The sequence below is a fragment of the Falco biarmicus genome, chromosome 9, assembly GCF_023638135.1.
Source record: "Falco biarmicus isolate bFalBia1 chromosome 9, bFalBia1.pri, whole genome shotgun sequence".
Taxonomy (NCBI): domain Eukaryota; kingdom Metazoa; phylum Chordata; class Aves; order Falconiformes; family Falconidae; genus Falco; species Falco biarmicus.
In genome coordinates this window covers 17,238,872-17,266,773 of record NC_079296.1, presented here as the reverse complement: position 1 = coordinate 17,266,773, position 27,902 = coordinate 17,238,872, and the positions used below count along the sequence as shown (strand labels likewise).

The 27,902-nt window shown below is 40.3% G+C and overlaps 1 protein-coding gene across 11 annotated transcripts in view; it reads left to right on the top strand.

Moving 5' to 3' along the window:
* USP54 (ubiquitin specific peptidase 54) overlaps positions 1–27,902 on the top strand; it is a 102,475-nt gene that overhangs the window by 69,106 nt on the left and 5,467 nt on the right. For 8 of the 11 annotated variants that reach the window (XM_056351695.1, XM_056351698.1, XM_056351696.1 and 5 more), the window contains 12 exons: positions 2,339–2,485; positions 3,824–3,973; positions 5,299–5,467; positions 8,441–8,611; positions 12,735–12,866; positions 13,169–13,549; positions 15,016–15,250; positions 16,096–16,229; positions 17,372–17,545; positions 20,583–20,702; positions 21,878–22,070; positions 24,326–25,782. In XM_056351695.1, the coding sequence (XP_056207670.1) occupies positions 2,339–2,485; positions 3,824–3,973; positions 5,299–5,467; positions 8,441–8,611; positions 12,735–12,866; positions 13,169–13,549; positions 15,016–15,250; positions 16,096–16,229; positions 17,372–17,545; positions 20,583–20,702; positions 21,878–22,070; positions 24,326–25,782 (3,463 nt within the window). Of the gene's footprint in view, positions 1–2,338; positions 2,486–3,823; positions 3,974–5,298; positions 5,468–8,440; positions 8,612–12,734; positions 12,867–13,168; positions 13,550–15,015; positions 15,251–16,095; positions 16,230–17,371; positions 17,546–20,582; positions 20,703–21,877; positions 22,071–24,325; positions 25,783–27,902 lie in introns of those variants that run through there. The other 3 variants (XR_008823893.1, XM_056351702.1, XM_056351705.1) reach the window with 3 other exon arrangements.

The window sequence follows — 27,902 nt, the reverse complement described above, 5'->3', positions numbered from 1 at the left end:
ATTGGTTTGGAGCAAGGTTTTCTGTTCAGCGTGTGGGAGAGATTGACCAGAAAGTGTAGGCAATAGTTGTGAGTGATGACTGGCATTTAACCACTTAAAAACAATTACTGCATATGTCAAGTTGATAGTCACAGGCTGCTATTCTTAAAAATGTTCTATTCTGCTGTGCGGTAAGTCTGACAAAATTCAGCTGAATTAAGTCTGTGTATCAGTTGGGTTAAGAAAAATAAAGATATTTTTTTTTAATGTAAATATTTATATATATTTTTTAAAATAAATTAAATCATAAGGGCTAGATTTCTAAAACAAGAGTTTGATACCTTGTTTTGGCTTTTAATTTCAGTGTGTCCAGGTCCAGGGCTTTAGATAAATATGCAAAATGAGTTATCATCAAACTTCTTTTACATATTGATTAATAGGCAGGCCAGGAAACAGCTGCGTAACTGCTCCTTCATGTAATGCTACTGTTAGATGCCTCAGCAGTCCTCAGGGAAGCAGTACAGGCTCCAACAGGAATGGTTTATGTGCCTGCTCCCTGGGGGCAGTGCAAGTATTTCCATTTTATCCCCCCAACTTTCTATAGTTCAACTGAAGCGTTCACTTTAAGTCTCCATCAAAACATATTTTTTTTTTTTTGGCAAATAGTGACTCACTTATTTGAATAAAAGAAATGAAGATACTGTATTGTCATTTTAAAGGTTGAGTTCAGCTATTTAATATCCAAAGCATGGGAAATCTTAATAGAAGGACATTCTTTCTCAGGGTGAGCTGCCCTTTAAGTGTGAAATGGTTGGTTGGATAAAATTGCTTACCAGTACTTGCTGCCTTGTTCTATTTGCGAAGTTCTTCTGTCGAGGCTTAGCTGAGCGTGGCCTATAAGTCATGCCAGGGAAGCTCTTTATCAGTGTGCCGTATTCCTCCTGTTGCAGAAAATGCTGATGTTAGCTAGCTGAAGCAAAGAAGACAATGACAATTTGAGAGTAAGATATGTTTGTTGTGTGGTAATCCACAGGAATGCTTGTACTTTGAATGACACTTGCGAAATATTTGTGATTATAGTCATCTTTAATATTAAAACTTCCTGTCTACATTGAAACATCACAGTCCTCTACCTGTAAAAAAAAATACTAAAAAAAAAAAATCTGTCTTCATTGCCTTGTTGTTAAGCTCATCCCTTTCTGGTTTTTGAATCTTTCTTTTTTGTCTCTCATTGATAATTGGGACTGAAATTCTGGCTAATTTTCTAGATTGCTTTGGGGGGATAAATGCTTTATGATCCTCTTCCCTGGCTGTAGTGTCAGAAATGATTATATCCAATTGTGAAACCAGTCTCTGTAGAGATGAGAAACTGTTCTCAGTACAAAAATGGGGTTTTTTTCTGAGATCTTGCAAAGGTACCTTTGTGATCTGTCACAGAGGTATAGCAAGTGTTGCAAAGGGACTTTGTCATAGTTGTCCCCAAAACCCCCTAAAAAAAAAAAAAAGTACTGTGTGTTAAAATTACAGTCATAATCTCTTAATTCAAACAGTAAGCTTTTTTTCATGATGTTTTAAAGATGCCCACAGTTCCAACAGGATAGATTGGAACAACCACTGAGAAATGTCAGCTTCACAAGCAAGCTTATCTCTGAGAAGTAATCTGGCTAGAGAGTGAGGGGGATCCTGGCCATCAATAGCACTGGCAGTCATTTAAAAAATAAAAAATGGGAGTGTGAGGGGAAACAGGAAATAAGAAATGAAAGAACTGGTATGAGTTACTAGAGCACCATTTACTCTCCTCATCTTCCAGCTGCTGCTCTCATATTTATGTGAATACTGACCTAACTATCCTGTCTAAAATGAGATGCTTCAGGCACCTTGTAGAACAACCACCCAATTTTAACAGCAAAGCAGCACCTTGAGGATTTTTCTGATGCCGTCATATAAAGCATCAATCTCCATAAAAATAACTTTTAATCTGAAATTCAGATCAAAAGAAAGTAAGAAAGTGAGCTTTCCCTCAGATTCCTAAGAATGTTTTGGGGGTCTTTCACGTATGCTTGCTTATCTTTTTTTAAGTAAGCGTAATTTTGTGCTATACCTTTTAATCGTTATCAGTGGCATGAGGAAGAATCAGCAGTATTCATTTTAAAGCTTGCGAATACCAGATAGTCCTGATAACACTCCTCATCTGTGACATAAGAAGCTCATATCCTGACACGGAGCAATTATATCTGCTGTGTTTCACCACCACCTCTTTGGAAGCTGTACTTTTGAAACTTACGCTTGTTAGTGCCTTACCCTAATATTATAATAAGAGAAGGATTATATTCAGTGTTTTCTTTATTTAAATCCTCAGAGTAACTGTGGGGAAAAGATCCGTATTCGTCGTGTGCTGATGAACTCTCCACAGATCATCACCATTGGCTTGGTTTGGGACTCGGACCACTCTGATCTGGCTGAGGATGTGATTCACAGTCTGGGCACTTGCCTTAAACTGGGAGATGTGAGTTTTTGGTATTTCAACACTACCTACTAACACAGTCTTTCTCACGGTAGTCTGTAGTAGTGTATTGAGAAATACAAGAAGTTGCCACCTTTATCTTTTCGGTGTCCATAGAAAGAGGCCAGATCCAAGGATCTGACCTGTTTCTGAATGCTTTAGAAAACCAGAGAAAGTACTAGTGTAATTGCGTATTATTGAATTTCTGAAATTACTAAAAATTAAAAATTACTCCAGAGAATGAAGCTTGCCTGAATCAAAAAATATTTTCAAGTGCAAGGAAATTTTGGATCGAGGTTTGTGCTATTTCTGTGAAAATACACTTGTACTCTTTCAATTTCTTTTGAAGTCAAAATGTAGTTAGCTGTTGTGCTTTTTTTTGGTTTTTTTGGGTTTTTTAAACTTTTTAAAATCCTCTTTTCATTGAGATGTGTGGGTGTAACAGAGTTACAAATAACTGAGCAGCCTCTGAGAGATGGTGGCTGACACTGTGTGATCGAATGATAGATTAGATTAAGTAGTGTTTGGGATCCAGAGGTTTGTCCCCTAGAGGAGTCACTTATTCTACATTAGCTGATACTTCAGAGCTGAAATACTGGTATACCAAATTGTAGGTATGTCTTATTGTACCATTAAGGTATTACGTTAAAATTATATATTTATATACACACACATAAAAAAAATGTGTTGGCCAGTGCACAGTGTACCAAAATTAGTGCTAGTTGATGGAAATGTGGTTATGAAACTGCGATCCTTGCATAGTAAAGCAGTAATGCACTAAAAAGTCCTGTGTTTTTAAATAAGACAATTAAATAGCCAGAAAACAATTTTTCTGTATGTTTAGCTCTTTTGACCTACTGACATCTTCATCTTTTCTATGGTGGTGTCATAAATTAGTCTTTGCTTATGTCAGAATAAATGTGGCTGTTCACTGTCAGAATAGCTTTGTTTCTACAGAGCAAAGAGGAATGCAGGTTTGAAACAGTAACAGCAAGTATGACACAGAATACAAATGTTCAGAATAGAACCACACTTCAAATTCTGAAAAAGTATTATGTCGTTATTGTAAATGTCTTCCTTAAAGTACAGCCAGTCTCCAGGACTGATTCGATTCTTGAGCATCTGATGATGCGGTAGGAGTCTGTTCCTGGTCTGTCTCTGGGTTTGCTTTAACATTGGTTGGTTACTTAAGTGCTTATTGCCTTGTTTTCTCTATCTTTTGAAGTAAAAAGCTGACACCTCTCTTTATTACTTTGAAGTCTTCAAACATAAAGCAATATGTAAAATTCTGGGTATTTTATTAATTTTTCCTTTTCATTTTTCTTATCTCCCTTCTTGAAGCTCTTCTTCAGAGTAACTGATGACAGAGCAAAACACTCAGAGCTGTATTTGGTGGGAATGATCTGTTACTATGGAAAACACTATTCTACCTTCTTCTTCCAAACTAAAATCCGCAAGTGGATGTACTTTGATGATGCTCATGTCAAAGAGGTGAGAAAGTAATGTTTAGGAAAATAATCTGTTAGAAATTTGCTAGCTACTTGTGTGTAGATCCATACTGTTTTCTACAGATTTTGAGAAATTTTGGCTGGTTTTCCACTCAAGATCCGTAACTCTGTTGCTCCTTTTTCTAAGCACAGTAAAGCATTCTCAAAAAAGCACACCAGAAATCTCAGAAGCCCTATTCTTAGTTCTGTTCTCTTGGCTGCCAGTCTTGCTTTTTATGTTGTTGTTTGAAAACCTACAGTTTGCTTGTGCACACAACTAACATGCAACTCTTTCCCTTGCTGACAAGTGGTATAGCTCTTTAGTGCCTGGGGTTTTTTTTGTTCTTTGTTGAAGTATCTAGATACCAGTCTTCCCTAGCAGTTGCTGCCAACGACAAATTTTCTGTTGCTTCTGTTAGTGCTTTCCCCCCCTCACCCCCACCCCCCCTTTTCACAAAGCATGAGGTCCTTGACATTGAAGATACCAGTACTGGCATCTTGGCACACTGTTATTACATCCCATTAGTTTGTTTGGCATTGTTTCACGCCACTCTCCTTTTTTTTTTCCTTCTAGTCATGGAAGCACAAAGATGAGAGAGGAAAATTTTCTCCTGTAGTCATGCCAAGCACAGTCTCAAAGGGAAAACTCTAATCCTTGCATTTGTTCAGTCACATTTCTCTGCAGCAAAACTTTGCCAAGGATAGGTACTGCAGTGCTTTAGTAGAATACTTGTGTATGAAGCAAATCTGTTGGAATAGATGCTCAGTGTATTAGGTGAAACCTGTGTTACTACATGGGGAAGATTTTTGAGGTGCATGTAACTATATGAATTGTTGCCTGGCCTATCACAATGCTTGCAGAAGGTCTTTAACAGCAGAAATACACACCAAAGTGGTTAGCTTTGACTTGAATTTGCTGTCATGCTGTTGATGCCTTTTATTGTTCATTTTGTTTATGCTGATGGATGCATTAAGAATTTTTTTTACAAATGCTTTTTTCTGACTGATGCAAAGTTAGAAAATTTCAAGAGAATGAAAAGCTTTTTGTAGGAAAAAAAATCTGAAAGGGAAGCATTATTTTTGTAGTTGTATTTTTAGCAAGAATTTGAATTTGTTTAGCCGTAAGATGGTGTGAATACCTTGATTTTAGTTGAGTTGGTTCTAGAGCTTTCTTGGTGAGTTCAGTTCGGTGCTGGATGTAGGAGTTAAAGAATGTCATTGGAAAATCAAACTCTGAAAGAAGTACGAGGTGAAAAAAGAGAGCTCGTTATAGAAAATAATGACAGAAAACCTTTATTGTGCATTTTTAAATTGTTATTGTTAATTCAGATTGGTCCAAAATGGAAAGATGTTGTGACAAAGTGCATTAAGGGTCACTATCAGCCTTTGCTGCTGCTGTATGCAGATCCAAGAGGAACTCCAGTGTCAGCACAAGACTTGCCCCCTCAAGTGGATTTACAGCAATACAGCAGGACTTGCTATGACAGCGAAGACTCGGGTAAGCAGTCGGGACCGTATGCCTTACACCTCGGTGCTGTAAGGCTGCCTGTGGAAAGTTCTTCTGTTGTGGGTGTGTTTTTCTTCGCGGTCCTTAAGTTGATCTGGAATTCTGAAGAGGACTTCCAGTGTTTCACCTTTGAACCGCTCTCTCAGTCCAAAACTGTTGATGTTTGGGTAGTAATCTTTTCCAGAAGGGTTTGGAGAAAGAAACTGGAGGGGCTGAGGGCAGTGAAGGCCTTGCTGTGGTGTGGATGTGGAGAGGAACAATAACCGATGACTTCAGTGGGTGAATTCATAAAGCCATCAGCAGTTTTAAGAGGAAGGGAACGAGACCAGAGATGTACAAACATGTAAGAATTAAGGAAGCTGCAGAATTAAACTCAGGAGGGAAGTTAGGGGAGAGAAATATTAAGGAAATCTCATAAATGAGTCTTTTGCTAGGATGGTGAAGGGATGCAAGGGGAAGGGGGAAGAAATACTGTTTTATTAAAAGTAACAAGAGAGACAGAATCAGTGCAGTTTATCTTCAGCCTTTGGCTCGTCTTTTACTCAGATAAAGCAGCGCAGCGCAAGAGATCTGAACTGATTTGTGGGAGACTGAAGGGGAAGGGATTGGCAAAGGCTTATGCCCGTAGATCATGTTTACTACTTCATTTTTCATGGTCTGTTCTGCATCAGAAAAGATCTACAGCTATGGAAATGTAGCACTTAACAGCTCAGAGGCCTTCAACACATCACTGCTTCCTGAGTTCTTTGTGGTCATGGTAGTCCATTGAATTAGAAAGGTATGTCCAAGGAAGTAGTGGTCTGAACAGGCTGTTGGTTTACTGAAGTTCTGGATAAATTTGGACATTTAATCACACCATAGGGGGTTGAGGCCGCATTTAAAGAGGAATAGATAAATGTTGAGAAAGACATGCCATTGCAATCCAGATAGGGTGAAAACAAAATCTGGGTTTAAGTTTAATGGCTTTGCAAAAGAAGATTGTTTCTATTTTTGGATGCTTGCAGAGAATATCCTAGATTAGAGATGAGTTTGTAAGTTGCCAAGAACAGCCAGGCGAGACTAAAACCAGAAATACCACCTTTCTTCCAGGATTTTAGCCTATTTATACAGCTGTAAATCCAAGAATATTTTAGGGTTTTCCTGGCCCATAGCTAACTTTATGCTTCCTGGTCAGTGAATCTGTAGAGAACATCTGCTGTCTCCTTATTTATGTGTTGACAGTCTACCAGGAATGAAATAAATCTTCAACTCCTCTTAAAAATAAATGCAAATAAAAACACTGGTAATATAACCTTCACTTGACAAGATGCCTTGCGATTTATAAACCTATCTTCCTGTTCCAAAAAAAAAAGGGAAGTCTGGAGGAAGGAGAGGAGTGCCTCAGTGCTATATGTCAGTTGTGAGCACTTCTACAAGCTTCTGGTCGATACATGCTGTAAATTTGCCTTGCTGTTCTGCCGGTTGATCTCCAGGAAATACATAGATAACCCTTCTGCTCATTGTGTCTGCAGTATCTAATATTATTGTGTCCTAAAATGACTTCAGGAAGCTGAATACAAAAATACATATAAAAAGGTGTTTCCTTTCAGATAAAATTCAGAGGGCTATAATGAGTAACCTGCTCCTTCATTTCAAAAACACTTGGTGAGTCCTCAGGGCTTACTCCTGTAGTCTGCAGTGTTCAACATTGATACCAAGCTCTTGAGAGAAATTCTAAGATACTGTAGGTCGAGGTGCCATGAGAAATCATACCGTATACATTTTCCTGTCAAAAGAAGTGAATTATTTTCTAGGCTTGTTGATATCCAGAGTTTTCTACCCTAATATACCGTTTTCAGAATGGCCCTTTGTCTCCCACGAAGTGTAACTGCAGCTTTTTCCGGATTCCTTATTGTCGTCAGATACTCGCAGCCCATAATTCAGATTCAGAAAATGAACAGAGATTGCTTATTCTTAAGTTGTTAATCACAATATTGTATCTGAACTTTTGACAAGGGAATCTGATAAATGTATCTAATCACATAGAGATGTGATGCTACAAGTTATGGAGGGAAGATTGTCAAAGATGCTTGTACAAAATGTTGTGAAGCTAAGTGCAGACAACTCCTCAGTTCAAAACCAACTGGTTTTGGTTTTCTGTTGAATAAAGACTGCAGTTTACAATTTTCTAGTACTCGGTTCCACAGCACTGATTCCTGTTGCCTCCATTCACCTTTCTTTCTGTGACTGTCATCTCCTTTAACAGCTGTAATTTGTATTTCTTTAGACCAATAAGATTTGTAACCAGTGAGGAGGTGGGGGGAAGTTTGTGATTTCAAAAGTTGTTAGGCATCCTTAAATAGGACATCAGCTACAGGACTTCTTCTCACCAAAAACATGAAGTACCCTCAGGCTGAGCGTTTGTGATTAAACATAAAAAGGACTGTCTTTATTTATTTTTTTTTTTAGATAATACAATTTCAGTATAAAGTTTTACTAGATAAGCTTTTGATTCATAATAGAGGAAATGTGTTATTTATTATAACTTATGATGTTCTTGTTACTCATATTAATATTTAGTACTTGACTTTTTAAACTTTGTATTCCCCTAAAGCAACGTATTTTGTATTTTAATTACACTCGACAGTGTTGAAAATTAATGAAAAATAACTTCAGTGTGGTATTAATGTATACTTTCAGTCCAATGGATGTAGTTTAATTTTGCATAATAAAAGGATTTGATAAATTTGGTGTTATCAAAGAGAAAGAAATAAAGGTTTGCAGAAGGAATCACAGTGTCCCCCCTTCCAAAGGAGAGGACCTTTCCCTTTAGATACTATGTCCTTGCAGTCTGAATGTGTATGGTTTTATACTCGTGTTTTTCTGTTAACTTCTATGTAATTTCCTCCATTTTCTCTTTTTAGCCTCTCCTGACTGCTATAATAGCCCCAAAAGATTGAAATTTGACATTGCTTCCTTCCCTAGGGAGAGAACCTTCCATCTCGAGTGATACCAGGACAGATTCCTCTACAGACAGCTATCCTTATAAACAGGCACACCATGAGTCTGTGGTCAGTCACTTCTCCTCTGACTCGCAGGGGACAGTCATCTACAATGTGGAGAATGATGCGGCTTCACAAAGCAGCAGGGACACAGGTAGCAGATACCGTTATACCTCTGTGAGCATTGTCATTAGATGTGATGACTGCAGTGGATTCCCGTGAAAAGTCTCTCTATATGCAACTTATAACAGAATAGTGAAGTGCGTTCAGTATCCTAAGTGGTTTTGGTTTGTAATGAACTGTTGGCATTCAAAAAAATAAGCATAATTTTAAATGTCTTGTTGGCTTTTGTAGACTCGTATCTAGCCAGGCAAATATTTACAGGCTTGTTTTCTGTTATCCACAATCTTACCTGATGCCTTCGTTCTACAGTTTTGTAAGTTGGAGTCTGTACAGTGCCATTGTATGGTTTGGTAAGCGTTGTCTGTGCTGCTTACTCATCTACGGGCAGTTACTTCATTGCAGGAGTTGCTGCTGCCTGGGAAAGGCGCAATCATCGCCAGAATCTCTCATACTTGGGCACTAAGGACTTTCTATGTAAGTGGGCGTTGGTAGTATTTACTGCACCAGGGAGGAACGTAAGATGATTTCCTGCCTGTGCCAGCAAGTTAAGTGAGACTCCGCAGTTGAAGACAAATCTGTGTAGATGTTCCTTCAGGCAGCTGAACAGCCTGCCTGAACACTCTAGTTGAAAAGAGGTTAACTGGAAGTCTGAAGGCTTAGGTCTCTGTTATTTGTGCCCAGTGACCCTAGTCAGCCTGTGTCTGCATACAGTAACTTCGAACATCACTTCTGAAAAAGTAGTACATGAGTTAGGGTTAGACTTCTGGAGCATCAGAAATATGATCTGCCAAGTCTGTTTGAAAAGTTACTTTTTTGTGCCTTAAGTAGCTTTTCTAAGAAGATATAATCAGCAACTGTTGCACCAGAGTGTTAACAGCTATGGTACCACTTTGTCCTTTTAGTTGCAGAATAGTTGCTCTTTTGTATTGTGATGATATATGAATGCTTGGTTCATTTGAAACATGTATTGTGATGATATATGAATGCTTGGTTCATTTGAAACAATCTATGGTGCAAACACTTTTTACATCAAAATCCAGAAAAAATGTTTTGAGTTGTTTTTCATTAGTACTCTTAGGCTCTTCATCAGAGGTCCAAGTAACTGTAATACATGGTTTTACATAGCCTGACAATACTTTCAGTGTTTTAGCAAATTCATAATGCTGTAGGTTCCAGTCATAGTCCTAGGTAAAGCGTGAGAAAGAAGGGAAAGCTGAGCATAATTTGAGTGATGAGGAAACAAAATTTATGTTGAACTTCAGAGTACAAAGAAGACAAAACTCAAAATACTAGTGGAATATTGTTTATATACTCTGCAAAAGTGGCACGGAGTTTATTGGATTAGGTTCTTCCCTGCAAAACTTGCCATGTAGTACCATCAGCACAAAAGGGAGGATAGGGGGATGGTTGCAAACATGTAAGCATGAAGTAAGTTCAGCATGTAGCCTTTTGTTCTGTCATTTTTAGTGACTTTGTCCTTTTCTTTTTCTTTCTTCTCCTCCTGAATCTATCCTATGTTATTCCCTTCAGCTTAGCCCGTCTCTTCACCTAAATTCAGTTGTCTTCATCTTCCCTAATTCAGCCTTAGCTTAGCTAGCCTTAGTCAGTCTGTCCCCTTAGCTAGCCACCTGTCTGGGCATTTCCCCCTTTTTTTACCTACCCAAAACCTTTCCAAAAAAGTCAGTCTGCCAACTCATACAACTGCTCAGTCATCAAATGCTGATCCGTGGGGCTATAAAGAAGCCATCCACATTGACCTGTCAACTGAATCGTTCTGGGCAAGAGCAGGATTCTTCATTTAATGGTCACTTATCCACTACTCCAGCCCAGAAAATTATGGACCCTATCCCACATCGTTCTCCGGGGAAGGACCACCATTGGGTCATATGACCTCAGGCACCCGGGTACTTCAGAATGGGGGCATGAAGAGTGGCTGCATAAGCCCTCTCTTGCTCCTACCAACCTGTGCTGCTGAGAAAAAATGTGCGTATTCTGGCTGCCCTATTCATGCAACTGAGATTTCAGTGGGAGGGAGTAGGGGGCGGTCTATCTTAACCTGTTTGATTTCATTCTCTTCTCTGACATAGTCTTAGACACGCACACAGCCCCTATGAAAACAATCTTTTTCTTTGAATATCACTGTTTGCATACAAAGCCATCCCACTTTTGCTGGATGAGGTGTTTAATTCAAGGGACACCTTTTAAGTATGTGATTGGGCACTCAGACAGAAACCCTGGCTTGTTATTTTAGTGAATTTAAAAAAAAAAAGGGTGAAATGTCAGCTAATATTCTTGGGATTGTAATGCCTATATTCATGTATTATGTTGGATTTAGTTTGTGTTTGGGAGGGTCCAAGTAAAGACAACAAAGCCTTTGTCCTGCAGATTTTGGATTCTTGGCATCTCCTGCATGGCTGTTTAAACATCCAGTGACAATAGGACAAAATTTGCAATTTATGAAAGGAGGAGAAAATGTTTATGCAAAGCTAGCAACCTTCATCCTAGAAGACTAAGTCGGGCTCTGATGAGTCTATGCAGACCCTAAGCTAGTTCTGGTAGCACTAAGTATCTTTTAACTGTTTCTGTTGCAGTACTTGAAGGATGCTGTCCAAGCACTCCCTATCAGGTTGAAAGAACTCGGGGGGGGAAAAATGTTTAACTAGAGAAGCTGAACACTCTGAGCTGAAACATAAACCTCTTTTATCTTGAGGGGAGCCACTACAAGGTATAAGATAAGACTGTTCTTTCAGTCCCTAAAAGATGTGTGACAGTCCATGCTGTGAAGAAAAATAATTCTCCCAAAGCACTGACTTATGCTCAGTCACCTAAATGCTACGCATCATCTGTCTTCATTGCCAACATTTCTCTTTTACTTCCTTAATTCCTTTTCTTTTATATGATCTTCTTGTTTCTGAAGAATTTGGCTACAAAAATCACTCTCCACTTTGCAAATGAACAGAAATGTGAAACTTGTGTAGCTTGCTTTTTGTAGTTTGGATTCCTTCCCACTCATTTATTGTAGTATCGTCGTAGCAATTGTAGTTGAAGTGAATTGTTTTTTCAGCTGTTGAAAGTACAATTTTATGCGTAAAATCTGCTGTAAATGTTGTTGATTTGTGTGTTAATTTCTAGAGAAGAGGGAAGGCTCAGAACAGCTAGCTATGTAGTCTGGGGGCTGTTAATCCATGATTGGGTAGTAGGGATTTTCCTTTCCTGTCATCCTATGCAAGATGAAAGTTGGTGATATAAAAGCTAGAGAAAAGTCTTTGTAGCTTATTCATAAATTCCCTTCTTATCCTGCATCTCTGCTTGGGACTGCTCACGTGAGTAAAGCCATGCGTGTGTTTGTGCTTGCAGGTTTAGGACTGTGAATGTGTGAGAACCATAAAATTATGAAAAGGCAATACAGAAACCTTGTGATGTCAAATACTCTTAATTCACATTTGATGTGAAGAAATGGGGAACAAATTGTGTGTGAGAAAGTATTAGCACTCGGACACATGAGCTGCAGTAAGGGAACGCTGTCGTGTGTCAGCTGATCCCTGTTGATGGTCTGTGTGTATGCTCTTCGCTTGTGCAGATGTGAATTAGCTGGCTTAGCCCTTGAGAGCCAACTGAGGCTTCTTCACCGTAGACTGAGCTAACTCAGATTACTTAGTATTTGCTACAGGCGAAGGGAGTGTGGATGGCTAGTTAGTGCAGAGCAGCTGATGATGTGCAGTGATTTATTATTACATGGTAACTCATTCATGTGTTTGAGTCTTCATTCAGCAAACTAACGTCAAGCAAGGTGTTCTCAGGAGTTTTGTGTTCATGGCTGTTAAAACTGAAAAAGTATTCAGATAGCAAGGAAGTGGTGTCCTTAGACTATTAGAAAACAAGGCAGAGACAACTTTTTCCTCTCCCTGTGGATGAGCTCTTATTAACCAGAGCCCTTGGAAGGGCTGTATTGCTCTTTCATGACCTTTAAAAACAGAACACCCTCCCCAAGACAAAACCAAAAACTTTTGCATACAAAAACGTACCCAAACCTGCCAGTTAGTGTGGGAGCATGTACAGCTCCTAAGGAGCAGGGGAGCCCTGCTGGTCTTAGCACACAGAACACTTGCTCCCAAGGCTCTTGTCATCTCTACTGTGTTCTTCTGTCCTTCCAGGGCACCTGACTGACAGTGAGTGCAATCAGAGGCATGTTTCCAAAAAGAGCTTGCTGGCAGACCGTAAGAGGAGTTCTAGCCGCTCTCGGCGAAAAGGAGATGAGGCTCAGTCATCAGGATACCATAGTGAAGGCAAGAGATGATGTTACCTTATTTCAAATATCAGTACCTCTTTCTGCATGTTTTTAAGGTCCTCAGTGTGTACATGCATTTCCCTCCTTGTTCCTTAGATCTTTGTCTGTATTTTTTCTGTCTTTGCTCTTTTCTTTGTTTGGGCAGCGTTGGTTGGTTGTTTTTTAAAAAATTTTATTGGTGGGGGGTGTATGTGTGTGTGTATTTTACTTTTCAAAGTCTGCATGAAGATGCTGCAAAGTAGGGCTGCCAGTTTAATCTGAAGCTATTTTTGTGGCTTTTGCTGTCTCTGTAAACTGCAGGAGAAACCTTGAAGGAGAAACAAGCCCCCAGAACTACCTCCAAACCATCTAGCAGTACCAGCAGGCTGAAGGAATTTAAAGAGACAGTGAGCAATATGATCCACAGCAGACCACAGCAGATTTCTCAAACCATCCAGAATTCCCCTCGTGGAGGGAGTAGTATGGATCAGGCAGAAACAAGACCCTCAAAAAGCCTGTCTGCGCACACTCGAGACTGGGAAGTGGAGAGTACCAGCAGTGAGTCTAAATCCAGTTCCTCTGGCAGATACCGGCCAACCTGGAGACCCAAAAGAGAGTCTCTGAATATAGATAGCATCTTCAGTAAAGACAAGAGGAAACATTGTGGCTACACTCAACTTAGCCCCTTCTCTGAAGAAGCAGGTAAGAGTTTGAGAAGAAAGATTTATTTCAGAATGTTTGGCATTTCTAGTACTCCACTATCCAGTTTTGTGTGAGTAAAGTAGGAAAGGAAATTTTGAACGTGACGTTTAGGTCAGTGATGAGTCGTATCCTTGAAGGCTGGTTTTGTGTGAGTGTTTCTTGAGTGTATGATATTTCAGCTTGCTTTCTGTGTGCTAAAGTTCGTATGCAAGGAAATAATAAGGGACAAATTACTCTCTGTTGCTTAAATGGACACAAGGCTAGACTGCTAAGTGTCTGAAAGTTCATCCCTTTCAATGGCTTTTTGTGTAGGTCTGTTTTTTTTCTCTGGCTCATCATGGTGTTTTTGCATGATGGCTCAGACTGTGGTGTGGCAGGTACCTCGTGTGCCAGTGCTGAGCTCTTGTTGGGAGGGTAGAAGCCTGACAGCCAGCGATGATTCATCTGGGACCATTTTACACTGTAGCAGCTATGCAACTTGTATGTAGAGACTTTGTCTTCAACTTTGCTGGTTTTGAAGGTAATAAAACCTGTTGTGAAAAACATCTTTGGGTGTCTTTTGTTGCCCCTGCCAATGGACATTAATGATTACTTTGCTCCCTGTCAAAAGGAGGGTACTCCTGAAACTGTGAAGGGTGTGGAGAGCAAATGTTTACTAGTTCCTGGGGTTTATGCTGTTGTGCTACTGGAGCTACGGGGCTCCTGTCCTAGAGTGCTTGAAAGACAATCTGTGGATGAGAAGGAAGAGGTTTGTGTGACTGGCAGTAGAGTTGTAGTAGTGAGGATGGTGAAATTTGGAGAGAGAGAGAGAGAGAGATGAACAGAGTACAAGGACCTAAAGGCTGAAAAGAGTTGAGAAGCATGAAGAGATATGTGTAGGGAAGGTGAATGGAGAACACTGCTCCAGGGAAGGAAGCAAGAGGAACAAACGAGGCAAGTGAGAAGACGCAGTGAAATCCATAAAGAAGAATTAAAAAAAAAAAAAAGAAGTTCTCCTGTCCTCTGTGAACAAATGTTTTATTAGACTCATGAAATTGTAAATGGCAAAATAAATAATGTAAAAAGTGCAGCATCTGAAGTAGATATGACAGAGTGCAATAACAAATATAAACTGGAAATACAGTTGGGTATGCTGTAAAATCATCTTGTACAAATACAAATTGTTATGAGGAGGAAAGGATTGGGGTGGTTTTTTTCCAGACTTCATTGTTACCTGGGGGGCAATACGGTAAGTTATACTGAAGGGGAGAGATTAAAAAGTAAATTCGTTGAATAGATTATTGCTCAATGTTACTAGGAATGCTGTGAAAATATTGGGGTTTTTTTCTGCTTAGTATTGCTAGTTTTACACTAAATTAAAGACAGTGCTTCTGGTTTAAGCATGGTTGAGAAGCTAATGTGTGTGGATAATTTGCTGGTATTGAAGCTTGGAACTTCTACCAAGCTATATTCTTTTGTCTTGACAGGTAAAGAGCTTATTGAGAATGAGGTGAAGGAACATGCTGTTCAAGAAACAAGATCACACCAGTCAAATGTCAGATACAAGCGAGGTGTGCTAGGGCGGGGCACCCAGTATCACACGGTGGATCAACATCCTCGTCTAATTCAGAGGATGGAGTCTGGTTATGAAAGCAGTGAGCGCAACAGCAACAGCCCAGTTAGTCTGGACATGCCCTTGTCTGAAAGCTCAAGCACCCACAGGTAGATTTCAACAAACTTCATTTTTGGAGTGGTTGAAGTCTTGATTTCTTTTTTTGTAGTTACATAAGGTTGTAGAACATTTTTTAAACAAATGCAAAATGGCGCTCCTAGATTGTAGTACAGGTTTACTGGGGCAGGGGAAAAAACAGAAGGGAAATAGGAATCTGAGTGAGTTTGATTTCTTTTCTTGTCAGTGTATCAATAGCTTACTGCTAGTGAGAAGGAAAAGAAATGGGGTTCAGTTGGAGGAGAAATGTTGATTAAAATGATGCATCTGAAATAGTTTTACCCTTAGTCTATGATTTAAAAACTCAACTAAAATATCAAACTTTGTGCTTGTTCTTTGAACGGCTCATAGACCTTTTTGTTTCGTTTAAACCATTGCTTGATAGAAGCCTTGTAGAAAATGAGAATTCAATGGTCTTGTATAGAAATCTTGGACATTTTCAGTCTGAGGCATTCATTGAAGTCTTGTAAGACACTTGCAGTATTTGTATGCAAAAATAAATAGGCAGCACAATGCGTTTCTCTCCTTGTCTTAGGAAGCTTCAGGAAATCACAAGCTGAGACTGTGGCCAGAATAGTAGATTTTCAGCTGTAAGAATCTGTTGAGAACAGCTATCAGACCACAGTTTTAATACGCGTTACATACTCTTGTGGAGAATAGAGTTGTTATCCTCTCCCTTGTTAACTCTATTACCCTGTTTCTCCCAAGTTTTTCTTACGGTAAAACCTTTAAAATGCAAGTAAAATACTTAGGTGATGATAAAAAAAAAAAAAGGTAGCTATAATTTCTTCTGGAGAGATTAGTAAAATGGTAAACTAGAATTGCTCTCTTCTTGAAGGGATGTTCATACGAAGCGAGCAGGTGGATTGGTTCCTGCCTGGCGTAACATCCCAAAGTCGCACAGTAGCAGCATCTTGGAAGTGGAGTCTGCTTCATCAATTGGGAGCTGGGCAAACAGCCCCGTGGGAAATGGTAAGATACACTTTACAGCAGCAGTGGTTTTGCAGGGTAATTTGTGTTGGAGTTCTTTACTTTCTGGATGTTTATGTTCACAGTGAAATTATGAGGGAAGGGAGAAGAAACACTGAGGAATGTAACACAGTTTTAAAAGATATAAATTACAAGATTTTACCAAAGGTGGTTGCAGAAAATTTTCTTGGAATATTCCTTTGATTATGTTGCTCTGGCATATTTTTTGGGTATGGACTTAAATGATAAAGTAACAGTATTTTTCTTCTTCTTTCCCGTAACTCAGTACTCTACCATCAGTGGAAAGTACATTCCCAAGCATAACTCATAATAATGTAGTAGGATTGACAAGTCCTGAGGCAAACTCATAATGCTATACAAAATCCAAAACTGTCAGAAATGAGGATGGATATTTACAGGATGTTTGGGCTAATGCTGAGCTTTTCTGCAGATATGCATTCTGATTATGTATCATTCTGAGCAAATACCTTATTCTAGGGAATGTCTGGGAAAGGGAGGAGGGGAAACGCTTCTTGAATGCAGGTCATAGTTGAAGTGAGAATGATGACTGATTTCTGCTGTGTTGACTAGGATATCAATATGCTTTATTTTCTTCCCATTTTCATCTGCTTATGCAGTTAGATGAAAAGCATCTCAGCTGGAATCCTTTTTATGTACTAAAGCTAATGATCTGGTTAATTTGACATAGCATTATTTACAAATTATAAGCACAGTAAGAAGCCTAAAGGTTTCAGCATCAGTTTAGGGTTATCTCTTCCAATGATTCTTTCTGTTCCAGTTGCTGTTTCTTGGGTCAGTGAATCCAGGGATAGGCTGTGGTGCAGGGGAGCTTGAAGCAATACTGGAGCATTTCTACCAGTCACTGACACAGAGAAGGCAGCTGGAAACCAAGTGACTTGTGCAGGGTTTTAAAAGTAAAATTTAACAAAGCAAAATTTGTGATCTGAAATTCTGTGGTCTTTGCTTGGTCAGTCTGTTATTTTCTAATGTTAATTGTATTCCTCTTTATTATTTCTGTGGTTTTTAAGGGATACTTTAAGAGATTTTGCTATAAAAAAAGTTTTGGGATTTTAATTATTTTGGGGGTTGGGTGTTTTTTTTTCTTTTTTTTTTTTTTTTTGAAGGTGGGGAGATGTTTGTCCCTTTAAAAAGTGAACTGGATGAATTGCAAGAGGAGGTGGCAAGGAGAGCACATGAACAAGAACTGCGCCGAAAGAGAGAAAAGGAAATGGAGGCAGCAATGGGCTTTAATCCCCGTCCCAGCAGGTTCATGGATCTAGATGAACTGCAGAATCAGGGTAACTTTTTGAATGCAGTATATTTTGCAAGACTGTAGTGCTGAAGTTTTCTGAACCTTTGAACTGAATTTCCTCTTGTAAGTGTCTCTCTCTTCCGCTCTGTTACAATTCTGTACCTTCAGTTAATGAAAGACTATCAATTTCAAACCTGTAGGATGCAAAAAACCTGTGTTTGATATTTTGACCAAATTCCTTCTTAAATGAGACAACAAAGTAATGCAGAGGTCTGTGTAATGTATTTGCACCTTTCCATTGTTATGGTGCTACGCACCATTGCCAACATTGATATCTAGAAGTAGGTAAGTCTTCAACCAGCATCTTGGAGTGAGCAGGGCTGTTTGTGCCTTTCAGACACCTCAGGTCCACTCGCTGCATAGCATTCATTTAGGCCATGGTGTTGTTTCTGATTGTTTCTGGTAGCATCACTGCCCTAAACAGTTCTGCTTGTTCCTGCCCTTGTACTTCCCACTCTTTCTCCCTGCCCAGCTGTGCAGCCATAGTGCAGGTGTGGGAACAAGTACTGTGGCAGGCCTAAGCTGGATCTAGTTGAAAATGTGAGCTGGGTTTAGTTTATATATCTTCTCTTTAAGGAAAAAGATTTGAAAAAAAAATTTTTAGAAGCCAAATCCTAAGTTTGATTGTCTTTTCCGTGACTCATGTTTCTGGCAGGGGATGGCAGCAGCAGCAGTTTAATTGGAACAATGGAGTTGCAGCAGAGGGAACCTAATGACAGGTTTCACGTGTAACACCTTTGTTTTAGCCCTCAATCTCCATCAGGCAGTAAGGGGAGTCAGGGAGAAGGTGGGATGAAGTGCACTGACCCAGTCGAGAGTGAAGCCAGAAGCCTGTAGAGTGTTTCACAGGGGGTTGTTGGTGGGCAGGGCAGGTGTAGTGAACACCTAGGCACTGTTCCCACAAATGCATGCATGACTGGGGAAACCTGCTGTGGCTTCCTGCATTGCCAGGCCTCCTGGCAACCCAATGCTGCTTGCTCAGACGTGTTGTAGGTAAGAGTTGAGGTGCTGGTGTGCTGCTACAGGACAGAGGAAGGAGAGGCGCACCCCCAGCAGTGCCAGCTCTGGGCACAGTACAGCCCGTGCTCTGCAGCCTACAGCCGTGCCAACTGCTTAGCAGCCAGAATGTCACTGTGCCAATGGCAGCTGAAAAATATGATCTCTATGAGAATGTCTGACTCTGGGAATGTTTTTATAACTTTGTTGACCATCAGTGAGTCACTTATTCTTTACGGTCCTGCTGTGATTTGCCAGTAACCAGGTGAAAAATTCTGATGTACAGAGTAGACGGATATCTTTTTTTATTAGTGTCAGTGTTTACTTATGTAACGTAAAAGTTAGTGATGCAAAAATTGAAAAGTAAACCTCTGTTGAGCATGAAGATATTGTGTTGGCTGCTTCTCATACCCGAAAGAAAATAGCATATTTTCCAAGACATTACCCCTCTTTGATATCTTGTTGTATTAGTTGGTGGAAGCAAAAATTGTTTAGCTTTGCCTTGTTACAAAGGAAGTAAACTAGGTTCATGCTTAATCAAAAAAGACTTCAGTAGAATGTTTGAGGAGTTTACAGGCATTGAATTGAGATCTGGGAAAGTTTTTGTTTGTTCCTTTTAAATCTTTCTCCACCCCAGTCAGAGAGGTAATATAATAGCTTAATATTAACAGACTGCTTGACTGCCTGGAAGGCTTGCTTGTATATGCGGAACTCCAGAACACTTGTGACTCATTTTCCCCTCAAGTAAACTGCTAAATTCATGCAAAGAAAGCTAACTTTAGTATACCGGCCTTGATTACAAGCTTCAGTAGCCTTGATTGTGAAACTGAATGTGCTGCTTGATTAACTCGCTGCTCTAACAACTTTCACTTCTCTCTGCAGTATCTGCTTTTCATGTGAGTTCTTTGGCATTTACAGTATAAGAGAGTTTGTGTTTGCATCTGTGCACGAGTGTTGGGGAACAGGCCAGGCCATAGCATATGTTCCGCAAGTTGAGAAAACATTTATTGTTGGCTGATAAAGATACTTATGTTCTCTACCACAACGAGAGAGATGTTCCATTAAAAAAAACAACACACCCCTAAACAAAACAAAAAGTCAAGTTTTATTTTCTCTTTTTCCCTCCCTCATTTGAATGTGTATGTTTTGGTGTGTAACTTGCATAGTGCCAAATAGGTGACACCAAATGGGCATTTCCTCCTCTTGGAACTGGATGTTCTGATGCCAGGACACAGTGTTACATCCTTCTTTTTTGTGTCCAAGGATAATATATCCTTCTCTTCACTAGGGCTGTTTTCTAAATTGTTGCAAAAAGAAATCTTGTCAATTGTCCCTTTTTTCTCAGCTTCTTAAACCTGTGTTTTTCCTGCTAAAGCTGCAAGACTGTTGAGTTTTGTATTCCGAATGTCTCTTTCAGCAGTTGAGTGTATGCACTGAACACGTGTTTGTAGAAGTATTTCATGCAGGCATTTACACTCACACTCAAGTCTGAGTTTTGTTCCACAGACATCTCAGTTTTGATTTATTTCCATTTTGTATGGAAGTAATTTGATATCTGAACAAGAGACATGATTTTTGGCAGGGGGCCTAACAAAGGAAAGCCCTGACCTGCTGTATTTATTTTGCTGATATGTTTTGGTTTAGATTTAGCTCTAAATTTAGATTAATTCCTACTTGACAGAAGTCATCTGAACGGACTCTGTGATATGTCTGTACCATCTTTTGTTCTGATTCAGACTGTTGAAAATAATACAATAAGCCAGTACAACTCTCTCAAGTACAAGTTACTCTCAAGTAAACAGAATTTGAGGGAAAATATCTGGTTCGCATTGTTTTATTGTGTGGATGTCAAGCACATCAGGGTGCTCAAGTCATACTTCTGCTTAGGGAAGGTTAGGCGGTGTGGTCTGGGATATGTGCAGCCTCTGCAAGACTCTGTGGAAGAACTTGGCAATCATGAATGGGATGAGGGTAAGTGAGGGTTCTGCAATGAATGAAACCAAAATGAAGGGTGCTGCCCATTGCAGGGAGGAGTGATGGCTTTGAGAAGTCGATGCAGGAGGCAGACTCAATCTTTGAAGAGTCACTGAATCAGGAGCAGAAGGGGGATTGTGCTGCAGCTTTGGCTCTCTGTAACGAAGCTATATGTAAGTAACTCTAACCACCTGAGCTATTGCGCTTTTGACAGTTTACTAATATGATAGAAAAAAAGTCTAAAACATTGAGTCGCATTAAATGGTCAGGTAGTAATACGGGGATTCAGCTGCTCTTTAGGAACGTGCAGGGAGACAGAACCTTTCCTTTTTAAAAGTATTCCCTTTTGGGGGTTTTAGGCCTGTTCCTCTTCATCTCTGTTTTTTCCAAGTTTGCATCCATTTTTGTTGTTCTCTCCAGCGCTATGGCAGGAACAGCATTGGGGTGCTGCTGTGCCTTTTTTGGTGCTAAATGGTGAGTTTCAGCAAGCACCTAGTAGGTAACTCCCCCTGCCACTTGGTCCTCACTTAACTATTTTTCCCCATCCTCAGGCCACATTATGAAGGGCATTAAACTCCCCTGCTTCTCACGGAGGTTGTAGCACAGGAAGAAAATGGCAGCCCCCTCTCGAGTCCTCTGGATTAACAGAAATGACCTGTGCTGTGCCTGACTTCCATGAAGCAAAAAAGCATTAGGACATTGAAGTGCTTAAATGCATTGTGACCTTTGAGAATGTGTGCTATGTGATTTCATTTTATTTTCGGTCTTTTTCCATTATGACTGGCTGGCTCTCTCACCCCATGCTCCCCTCTGTCTGTATAGAATGGCTGCAGGCAGAGCGGGTAGCTCCTGTGCATTTGCATTTAGAAATGGGCTCTTACGGACTGCAGAATAAGGGGCGCAGCATACAGCAGTTGTGATAGCTCTGTTAGCTTCCATTCCAGCAAGTTACACGCTGAATCTCAAATCCCAGCTGGGTATTCCTGCACATAAAGGGAGTCCCAGGTATGGAGGATACAGGAGAAAGGTAGATGACAGAATGAAGCATCGTTGTGGTAGGTTTGGAAAGAGCCTCTGTGAAGGGGTTGAGAAGTTGGGCTAAAACATGGAGAATTTTTATTTTTTTTTTACTTTATTTTGGTTTAGTTTCAATTAATGTGTTTGGACACCTGGCTAAGCTGAATGTGCATTAATGGAAACAATAGCATCCCTTGTGAACTCCTCTGTGGCAGTATTTGCATGGTCCATGTTTTATGTTCTTGCTGCATCTTTTTTCTTTTTTTTTTTCTTTTTCAATTTTATTCCTTTTTTCTGTTTGTTTTCTGCTATGTTTTCTTTTGCATTTTAGCTAAACTAAGACTTGCCATGCATGATGCCAGCGCTAGCACTCACAGCAGAGCCCTAGTCGATAAGAAGCTGCAAATCAGTATCCGAAAAGCCCGGAGCCTCCAGGATCGCATGCAGCACCAACAGCCATCGCAGCCGCTGCCGCCGCCAACCTGCCACGCACCGCAGGGTGGCACCATGGCCCAGTCTACAAGGTAGTCCAAGTATATCACCTAGACCCAGATCTGAGCTGCGTCTATGAGCAGTGCGGTCTGGAAAGAAATAACAAACTATTTATACTCCCCTGGATAGTCAAAATCGTACAGTGTTGCTCCCTATTCCTTCCTTCTTTAGGTTTAACCCTATTGTAAGATGGTCAGCTACCCCCTTTCCCACCCCAGCCCTCCCGCCCCAGTCTTTATAGAACAGTTTGATGTGCACGTGTTCAAAATGTGATCTGTGACAGAGAACTGTAGCAGTCAGTTCCTGGCAGCATCCATGTTTTATGCACCAAGGGAAAGAATACAGCAGACAACCACCTGGCTAAAAAAGGGGGTACGTGTTAGGATGAAACATGCAATTGTTCATGATCAGGAGCAGTTTCAGGACTCTGTCAGTAAAAGTGTGTACTACAGTAAAAATCTTATTATAATTGCTTTTATGTTGGGAACAGCAACCCCAGTGTGTTTTAGTGCTCTGTAGTTTGAAAAGTGTCAAGTATGCTGATCTTTTCTTTCTAGTCCACTTCTCTAGTGGTGCACTGGTACAACTCGTGGATCCAGATCCTGATCCTGTCACCTTGACTACTCTCCCTGATGCTCTGTCATTCTTCATTTTCTTTCTGTGCTTGCCAGCATCCTGTAGCCTGGATTAGCAGCCGCCTCAGTGTCTCTTCATGATTCCTTCTTCCATACTGACTTTAACTATAGCATAATTAACTCTGCTGTAACTGATCCTTTCTTCCTACCCTCTTCAGCATGCAGCTTAATCCTTCTTCCCATGCCATTCCCTCCTAGCACTAGACCATCCTTATCCAATTTCTAGGCTGTTTCTTGAACAGTTACTTTTCTTCCATCTCCCCTTTCTTACATATTATATTATCAGAAGCTTAGATGGAGTATCAGATGAGAATCCTTTTTCTCTTTTCCTTTTTTTAAAATTTCACATAGAGCTATATACTAAAACTCAGTTATTTTGGGCACCTGCCAGGCTATAGTTCATAATGTTCTTTTCTTTTCCTGCAGTAGCAGAATTATATGTAATGAGGGCTGATCTTTTTGTCAATCAGGAGTCCATTATATCTTATTTTACAGAAGTGCAGAGCCCCAGTTTATGCATTTTGACAGATTCTAAGAAAATGAAAGAAAGGAACTTTTCTAAACTGATTTTGTTAATGCTGAACTTGATCACTGCTGCTCTGTGAAAAGAACATTACTTTTGCAAAAAGTTCTATCCCACCAAACGTTAATATTGCAGCCAATGAACAGAATCTATTCATAACCAGAGTTCTGTACTCTTGCTTTGATATAAACAGCACTGTAGGCAGCACAAAGTTTACGATTACTCACAGAGAAGGTCATTCTGCTTCACATATCAACTAGATCTTCATGATAACTTTCATTCTGTGCATCTCAGGAAGGAAACAAAGCAATGATGTTGCAGTTCCCTTAAGGTTTCTGTTGGAGTTGTTTGTAGCTTGTCATTTTCTCACGGGCACGTGGACTTGGTACTGCTTTTTCTGTCTGCATATTAAAATGCTAACTAAATGCAGAAAAGTGCCAAGGGCATGTATGACCTGAGGATATAATTGTCTTGCATAGGTATATAAAAGAATACATTTTATTTTTTTAGAAGTATACTTAAAATACAGATTATTACAAAATAAAGTTAAACGTGTAACTATTATTTAATGTGTTGGATAAATATCTCAAAGATCAGAATACAAAGATGACATGACAGAAATTTTGACCTGTTCCTTCCATTTGTCAAGTCATTCTTCATGAAGTTGCCTGGAGAGAGGGGACCTTATGGAAGTATTGTCAGTTCATGTTCAGATCATGAACGTGTCCAAAGTAATTTAAAAAAGTATCTACGGTGTTAATGTTGGAAACAGTTGTTTTATTTTATATAAATGCTATTTTTACTATTCTTACAGTTATCCCTACCTACACGCTCAGTCTGCTGGTTAAAGTGCCTAGGCTGCTGTACAAGAATACTTTATATAGAGCCTAACTGTAGCAAAATACTCTTTAAAAAATAGGAAATGGATTCAGATCAGTTATTGTAGGTAATCAGGGTTAGAAGAAAGGACTAACATGTATGTATCTACAGAATTAACGAAGTCTTCATCAGCATACAGTTAGCAAAGGGAAGTGTGTTGAGGTATATGTCACCTAGTGCAAGTTCTGTACCCTAGGGATAAACATAAGCAATGACTACTGCTAATCATTTACCCTTCTGTGTGTTTTAGTGAACAGACTGGCCCGCTCCAAGTACTGCTGAGCCAGGAGGTACCACTGGAACCCAACAAAGAAGTGGAATTTGGGTCCAGTTCTTTCTTCCACCCACCTGCTTCCTGCCATGAATTGCACTCATCATTATATCCAGAGTCTTCCTCCTTGCCCCCTTCTGAAAGCAGTCCATCCAACAGGATCTCTCCAAACTTCCAGTCTGCTTCTGCTGATTTTCATGACCAAGTTCCCCCTTTTCCCTATAGGCAAGGGTTGGCAGAGAGGTCTGCGAGAACTGAGAGTGATGCCCACCATAGCGTGGAATTTGCTGACACCACAGCCGCAGGGCCAAAAGACTATAGGGAATGCTGCAGTAGCAGCAAGTTAGAAGAGGTTCATAACATAACGCCTGTTCTCACACCTCAGTACAAATCCAAGGCTAACACAGTAAACTCTGGCTCTTTGCCTACACTGTTTCCCTGTCCACATCCACTACAAGCAGCATCTCCTGAAAAGGACAGCCAGCACAGTCCTTGTTCCAAACTTGCAAGCTCTCCAGTGCAGCCCAGCATTGATCATTTAGGGGCTTATCATGCAATGACCCCTTCAACTTCATCCCCTACACAGCAGTGCTCCTTGGATCCTTTACAGAAAACAAATAAATACTCCAGAGCAAACAGCCATGAGATTTTATTACCCTCACAGGATGAATGTGGCACAGCAGAAGGTTACAAATCTGAGGCTTTTAGTACAAAGGGACATGTTCGCTCCTTGGCAGAGCAGTTTCAGAAAATGCATGCAGTCTCCCAGACAAAAGGTACTCATGAAAAAGGCTGGATTGCTGCAGTGTGTCAGGATGAGAAGTCTGCAAAGTTAACACAACAATCTTTCATCAACCCTTCATCCTCTGGTTACAGACAGCTAATCCATCAAAACCAAGAAAACAAAAACCAGTCTTCTGAAAAATTGCACTCAACTGTGGATATTAGGGACGGGGTAGTTTCTTTGGAGGGTTTTAGTGCCCAACATGTTGCTTCTAAGAGTATTTGTTCTCACAGTGAAGAACTGTGTAGAAGAGGTGGACAGAATATAGCAGACCCTGCACCCTACCTGGAAAGGCACTGTCATGATGGAGGAATGAAACAGGTGGATGATGGAGCTACTAGTAGCATGGTTGCCTCTATGCCTGTGGACCGTTGGGTGGATAATGTTACTAGGTATTACAGTTCTCAGAAGGCTAATAAGAATGCTGAATGGCTTCCTGTACCTGGGAGGAGTCCAGCCCTTTCTGATCAGAGAGCAGTTGGAGATGACTTGAGCAGGATCCCAGTGCATCTGCATCCACAGTGGAATCAAGACACAGAACAGGAGCTCTCAGAACTGGAATCCCTCTATCAGACTAGTCTGCAGGCATCTCAGGCCGCTAGGCCTTTCTTGGGAAGACAGGACAGTGCTAGGTATCCATTTGACCAATCAGGTAAGAACGATGCAGCTGTTTTTCTTGGTTGACCTGCCTGTGTACTCCAATGTAGGTGAAGAGACATTTTTCCAGTCGGTTTAGTTAAATGGGCATGAATTTGTGTACAGATGCAGAAAGATTCAGGTTGTGGACTCTGAAAATGTCCTAACTCGGTGGAGAAGCAGTGCAGTAGCACTGCCTGGGGAGGCTGCAGGGTAGCTGTTGGTCTTGGCAAACGGAGAGCAACATCTGTTAAGAGAAACACGGAAATAATTGATCCTGTTCTCAAGTAGGGAGCTAGCTGCTGAGGTCAGGCTGCTGAATTTTGCTGTTTGAAAGTCCTGCATCACCCTTGGAATTTATTAAACTGTTTCTATGCCTGAAGTTAATGTTCTCCACATTTGTGAATTTTAACTGATTGTATTGTATTTGAGAATGTAGTCTGTACCTGGCTGAGGGGAATAACTTTCAAAAAGTGTTTCCAGATTGGTGAGAGTTGAAGGTGTGATTTGCTAAGGACTGCCTGCTTTAAGTTCTGGAAAATTATGTGTGAAAGCAGCACTGGGAGGACATGGTATGCACTAAAATCCTTGAGACCTTGTGGCTTAGCTGGTGCTGAAAGAAAACAAACAGATTCTGTTGCTGTTGGTGAGAACATCCAGCTGTTGCTAGAGACATTCAATTAGAGTCTGATGACAGCAGTCTGGTTCCACTTAAGCTGATCTAATCTCGTGCATGAGATAGGGCAGCCTTGATTCTCTGTTTAGCACAAGTGAAGCACATTTCTTTATAATCCATGCTACAGCATTAGAGTTATGAATTTTCTGGTTAAACACAAAGCAGCCTGAAACTTGATGGATACTAAAGTGATTATAGGTATAGATATATGTGAGAGATATATTGCCATACACACACAAGGCAGGTTTTCCTTTGCCCTGCATCCATGGAGGTGGAGCCTCCATCGTTCCTGACAAGTAAAGCCTGGCCAGTGACCAGAGTTGAATACGGCAGTAAACTCTTTGAGCAGGTTTTTATTCAGCTCAGGTTTTCTCTGAAACTCTTGTGTTGCAGTCCACGGACAGACCAGTTGGCACATCCGAAGGTGGCCATTTCCCATTTGTTGTCCTTTTGGTTTTCTTTCAGTTAGGCAAGATCTTAACTCGCAACCTTGTCAGATACTCTCTTGCATGCACTTGAATCAGAAGGTCTTATGTGTTCCTGCTTAGCTTACTGATTTTGGAAGCTCTTTATAGAAATCCAGCAGGATAAAGCCCAGTTGCCTTAGTGTTAGCTGGACCTTCAGAGTTCTGTCATCAAATGCCCTGTTTCTTATTCTGACACTTTTCTTGCCTGTTTTCCCATGACGTGGATGAAGGATATGGCATATGGGTATTCTTCTGAAGTGAAGTTTGTGTTTGAGGTCTTTACTTCTGGTTTGCTGTGACATTCAGGTGTTTCTTCCTAAGTTCTGCAAATTCTGTATAGAACCAAAAAGTTAGAACCAGTGCATCTACTGTGATGAACTGGAGGAAAATCACTAGAGTGGGTCTAGGACAGGTCTTTCTCACTTTTAACTTGGATTACCTATTCATTTGCAAATGCTGCTTAAGCGTTCTGCCCCATATCAACTGGTTTTGTCAGACCTTTGCATTCAGAATCATGGTGAAAATGCCTCTGTTTCATCCCTGAAGCTTTACAACAGAGGTTAAAGCAAAGACCTGATCCTCCAATGCCAGAAATGCAGAAAAGGTGTCGTTACCAGCACATCACCTTTATTCCCTTATAGAGAGATTCCCTGTGAGCATTTTGATTAGGCCATTGAGCTGCCTATTACTCCATGAGAAATTTTAGAATTATAACTGGTTGGTGGGGATGGCACTGAAGTGAAGTAATGGTAGCAATCTTAGTTAAAAATAACACTTTTAACTGTTTAACCAGCACAACAAATGGCTGACAAACTGTAGCATTGGGTGGGAACAAGCAGGTGAATGTGTGGGGAACTTAAAGCTGATGAGTCTTGTTTATCCCAAGTAACTTTAGGTAACTTGCTCCTTGTAGCTGATTTTCTGTCCCTTTAGGCCCCCTAAACTATCTCACCTCTGCCTCAAGCAAGTGCCGGTGTGCAGTTAAAATTGTTT